The sequence below is a fragment of the Phalacrocorax carbo genome, chromosome 20, assembly GCF_963921805.1.
Source record: "Phalacrocorax carbo chromosome 20, bPhaCar2.1, whole genome shotgun sequence".
NCBI lineage: Eukaryota > Metazoa > Chordata > Aves > Suliformes > Phalacrocoracidae > Phalacrocorax > Phalacrocorax carbo.
This window is the reverse complement of record NC_087532.1, coordinates 9,015,136-9,020,053: the sequence shown is the minus strand read 5'-3', so window position 1 is coordinate 9,020,053 and position 4,918 is coordinate 9,015,136. Positions and strand designations below refer to the sequence as shown.

The following is a 4,918-nucleotide window of genomic DNA, read 5'->3' as shown; positions in this document are numbered from 1 at the left end:
GCTTTTGTTGAGCGGTGCGGATGTAAAAATGAAGGTGGTGTGCACCAGAGGCAGCTCTGTCTGACGACCTCCCAGCAGCAGGACCTTGCACTGCAGAGCACTGAGAGCCCCTCCATTCCCCACAGTGCCCATTTGCATCTCCTCTGTGACCCTGGCTGCAGGTTCTGAGACTCCCCTGGCCCTTTGGTTCATGCACACATCCCCTTCAGTCCCACCCGCGGCATTCGGGTGCCCTCCCTTGCCCTCCTGGCAGGCTCAGAGTGCCTTCTTTCCCTGCAGGCGCCCTTAGATGTCCTCCTCAATCCCCATCCCCGTGTGCTCAGGCGCCCTCCCTCCACCTTGCTGGGCACTGCCCTCCCCTCCTCTCCCCTTCCTGCACGCCCGCATCTCCCCTCCTCCCCTCCAGTGCTGCCCAGTTCCCACTTTGGGCAAGACCAGGCTGAGCTGCCTGTGCACGGTCACACCGAGGGTGCTGGCGACGGGAGGCACTGTGCACGCAGGCTGCTTTTGCAGGAGGATGGGCCAGCACGCGGGATCAGGAGCTGCCCGTCCTTTCCAAAGGCCGGCCAATGAATGTCCTTCCAGGCAGGGCTTGGTGACCCTGGCGTCTTTATTTGGCATCTCCAGGAGGAATGCAATGTTTGGAAAGGTCCCACTCTGCTGAGGGCTCTGCTGCTGCAGAGCAGGCAGCGCTGGCAGCAAGAGCGGGATCTCCAGCACCAACACGCATTCGCTCGAGTCTGACACGATGGACAAGCTTGGAGCTTGCTGGGCCCCTCAGGCTCTGCTCCTCAACGCCGGGCTGCAGGTCTGCGTGGTGCGACGTGGCCGTACTGCGCACACGTCCCGTATGCTGTCGCACCGGCCTCGTGCTTTTCTCTGAGGCCGTGCAGCTCCATCTTCTTCCCGACGCTGAGGGGGAACCAAAAGCGTGTTGACATCAGTTGGAAGTAGAGAGAGGAGGGCAGAGACCTCCTGCCTGCCAGGCCTGGTCCTGGAGGCTTGCTGTGGTCTCTGAGACACCCCCTGCTCCACTGGACCAGGCCCATCAGCTCAGGGCTGAGACCTGGCAGCGGACAGGTAGGGCCCTCCGGGCAAGGTGTCCGGCTGTGGGTGCCGTGGCAGAGGAGGGACAGTGTCTGTGGGGTGGAAAGGCAGAGCCAATCCCAGAGGAAGAAAGCCATGTCCCCGTCTGCCCCTGTTCTGCCTGCGGACATCTCCCTGGGGCTGGAAGGCAGCTCTAACTCAGGGGCACAGCCTCAGGACCTCGCTGCTCTCCTGCCACCCGGCTGTCAGTACAGACAGTCCTTCCCAGCTGCCGCTGCCCGGGCAAGGGAGGAGAATGTGCACCAGGAAAATGCCTCCCATGCCTGGAGATATTTACCAGTGGACCTCCTTCGGGACTGTTGCCTGCAGCCGGTTGAGCTCTGTCTTCCTCTTCCACACCTGCTGGCGGGATCTGTACCACTCCAGGTTTGCCAAGACCTGCCTTGCTCGTGGTGACCTGATGCTGCAACAGCAGGGACAAATTCCCTCTCACACCCTGCCCTGGCCCCTGCTCACAGGCTGGGGCTGCCCAGGGACACCAGGCATCGGGGCTGACCCCAGGCATGCCCGTGTCAGGGGAAACCGGGCCCCTGACCCCGCAGACGGGCGGTCTCTGCCGCTCGACTCTCCCCAGCCTTGCCGGGAGCTGCCGCACGCTTACTCTGGCTGTGGCGTCTCCAGCGGAGGGGCCGGTATCTTCCCCTTCTCTGCCCGGGGATGGCAGTAAGAAATCTCCTCCCCATCCCTTTTGGCCCAGGAGATGACTTCCTCCTGTCCTGCCTGTACTTCGGCCCTCTCCTGCGTGCTACTTTTGGGCCAGGGCAAGCACGCGTACAAGTCAGACCACTTCACCTGGAGTATTTCGGACTGACTCTTGGCCTGGGTGGGACAAAGAGGAACGTTAGAGCCCAGGTCACACCTCTCTCCCGCCCCTGGACAGGGCAGCACTAGAGACGCCAGGGACTGCAAGCCCCCGGCGGGGACCCCGGTGCAGGAGATGGGGGAACCGGGAGGTGGGGTCCACGTGGAAGCCAAGCGTGGTGTGAACAGATGGGGTCATTGGCCAGGCCGAAAGGCAGAGGCAGGAGGAGTGACGGGATGAACACGTCCGCAGTGTCGCGGCTGTCTTTGAGGACACCCTCTCCACAGAGCCGTGTTTTCCTACACGTGACACCATCATTACGTCCACCTGTAGCACGTACCTCTGCTGCTCCCAGCCGACTGTCCAGAGGAGGCAGCCAGACTTGAGGACGGTCCGTCGCTCTGGCTTCCTTGCGTTTCTCTGCACGGGTCCCCTCTATTGGCGGCAGCACGCTGCAAACACACCGCACACGGGGCTTGTACGAGAACAGCAGGCGCCTGTTCTTCAGCTGGTGCTCAGGGAGCAGCCCCGTGCAGGCAGCACAAGGCAGCTCTGCACGGGAGCTAGGCCTAGGCCAGGAGTCAAGTCAAAGCCAGGACGAGACGGCCATGAGCCACGTGCCGCTCAGGGGTGGCTGAAGAGTCTCACCTTACGCTACCTGCTGCAGTCCCCGCCTTGCCCCTCTTCTCTCCCGTCAGACCAAGGCCCCCTGTCCGGACGGGAGAAAGACGCCCTCGGGAGAGCAGGCGCTCAGCAGGACGAGCCCCTGGAAGCACAAGACCAGGAAGCTCTTCACAGCTGCACCTCTGGGTCGCTTCCCGCAAGACAGACGTGCCATCTGTGCACGCGACTGCTACTAGTGCCAGGCCTGGACCCCCAGGCCTTGCCGTCGGGCTTCCTAGGGCGGTCTTGGCCCTTTCCCGACGACCACTATTTCCCAGCCCTCCCTTCCCACGGGGCCACGCTGCTCCCTGAGCACTTCCTGCCCCACTGCTTCCTTCCTAGGGGCCCCATTTGGAAAAGGGGGTGAGCTGGGACGTGCTGGTCACTTTGGAGAACCTCTCGCCCCGGGGAGGTGGCATCATATGTGGGGAAGACACGCTTGCGTCTCTACATGGCGTGGGTGCGTTGTTACGGTACCTCGTTGGGCCGCCTTGTCAGCCAGTTCTTTTTCAGACGTGGCACTTTTGTACACAAGCCTGCAAATAAGAAGGTGCCGGTGGTTTCAGTAAGGGGCAATGGAGTCCCCTGCAGCCCCCACTAAGGAGCTGCTCCCAGAGCTGCTCGAGAGCTGAGCTACTCTCAAGTCCCCAGGTTTGCAGAGCGCAACATACAACAAGGTGGCAATAGACATTAGGAAAGGAGCGTCAGCAAACTCCGCGTGAAAATGCTGACACCTTGGGCTTGTTTTGTTTGGGTGCTTCTCTATTTCATTCTCACCCAAAGGAGAGGGGAGGACCAGAGGAAGCTTTATGGGAAAGGGTCCCCCTCACTGCCTCTCCACGCCCCACACGGCTGGGAAGGTAAGCAGGCCCTCTCCCCTGGTGCTCCACTTGACGACACCCCGCTTCCCAAAGGACGAGGAGTGGCCATGCACTTCACGGAGAAGCACCCCTTGGGCACAGCTACTCCACAGCAGCTTCCCGAGGAGAGCAGCCCCAGGAACTCGGCCTTTGGCACCTCTGGGCGGCTGCACCAGAGAGGGGCTGAGAAGGTGCTCGCTTGGTCAGCCCGGGGCGACAGAAGCAAACATACTCACTGTGGGAACACAAAGATCCCCCCAGGAGGCATCTGGAAAACAGCTGTCTCATTGCGGGCTATGACCAAGGGCCTCAGGCTTGACTTCTGCAAGAAGGAGAGAGGCAGGGGAGTGAATGTGCCCGAGGTCATGGCTTCGACCTGGCTGCAAGAGAGGTAGAGGGAGCGCTGAAAAGACAACAGACTCACTCGCAGGGCAGTGTTTGCCAGGATGCCGGTCTTGTCCACGTCTCGCAGCAGGTCTTCGAAGAACCGCATGACCACTCTCCTTCCCCGGCACACCAGGATGCCAAAGTTCTTGAAGACAAAGTCAAAGTCCTTGCCTTCGGTCAAGGCCCACGCGATGACATTTGTGGTAGCCTTGACGCACTTCAAGACCTTTTTCTTGGGGATGGAGAGGTAGAAGGCGACCTCGGCGTAGATCAGCTCTGCAACTTCTAAGTCCTCTGCAAAGAAACCGCCCGGCAACAAAGTCACTTGCTCAGCCTTCAGCAGACTCACATCAGCTCTCAGCACCGCGACCCATCAAGAGCCCACCGAGCCTCCTCCCACCCCACCGACTCCCCACGCAGCAGCAAGCGGCCCGGCCTGCCTTTGGGGGCCAGCACCCTGTCCCCACGCAGACCGCTGCTCCTGTCAAGGGGGAGCGGGAGGGAAACGCCAGCTCTGACTCAAGGCTTTGGAAGCCCAGCCCTGGAGGTCTCTTCTTACCGGGCCGTGATCTGGTCTCATAGCAGAGCTTCTTCTCCAGCAGAACTGGCTTGTCCAGGTGGAACATGGGTTTCTGGACCTTGACACTCGCCTTGTTCCCATGACAAAAGTCCTCCTCCCTGATGTAGACGGTGGCCATGCCCATTAGCCTGACAGCCTGCCAACGAGAGTGAGAAAGAAAGAGCCGTTGGAATTGTTCCGGTGGGAGAAGAGCGTCGAGGCACACTAAGGCTTCTCTGTTGGCCTGCCCACCCCGGTGGTCGCCAGGGACAAGGTGGGGCCCCGTTGGAAAGCTTTGGGGAAGAGCCTTGCCCTCCACCTTGTTCCCCTCTCCCTCCGCTTTACCCTCCCACCCTCTTCCCAGGCCACGCAAGGTGAAGGACAAGCAGGACACACCACCCGGAGCCTGAGAGGGCCCGAGGAGGGCCAAGCCCTGGACACTGCCCCCGGCTCTCTGCCCGCTCATTACACCCTGCCAGCAGGCCTAGGGAAGCCTCCAAAGAAGAAAGCCCACGTTCTTCTTTGTCCAAAGCGGGGCTT

The 4,918-nt window shown here is 61.3% G+C and overlaps 1 protein-coding gene across 1 annotated transcript; it reads right to left on the bottom strand.

Annotated features, from left to right (window-relative positions):
• Positions 1-3,642: 3,642 nt before the first annotated feature.
• Positions 3,643-4,531, bottom strand: LOC135316552 (coiled-coil domain-containing protein 81-like). Its single transcript, XM_064470152.1, has 3 exons — positions 4,379-4,531; positions 3,857-4,113; positions 3,643-3,754 (listed from the first exon to the last, which is right to left on the bottom strand). Exons 1-3 carry the CDS (start codon positions 4,521-4,523, stop codon positions 3,665-3,667), a joined length of 492 nt encoding a protein of 163 aa, XP_064326222.1. The 5' UTR covers positions 4,524-4,531; the 3' UTR covers positions 3,643-3,664.
• Between the last annotated feature and the right edge of the window lie 387 nt (positions 4,532-4,918).

Bases quoted from the DNA above. Each gene is read 5' to 3' on its own strand.
- LOC135316552 (XM_064470152.1), bottom strand. From the start codon at position 4,523: ATGGGCATGGCCACCGTCTACATCAGGGAGGAGGACTTTTGTCATGGG. The intron at 4,114-4,378 runs GTAAGAAGAGAC...GTTTCTTTGCAG, and splicing joins TGAGACCAGATCACGGCCCG to AGGACTTAGAAGTTGCAGAG. The intron at 3,755-3,856 runs GTGAGTCTGTTG...TCCTTCTTGCAG, and splicing joins TGGCAAACACTGCCCTGCGA to AAGTCAAGCCTGAGGCCCTT.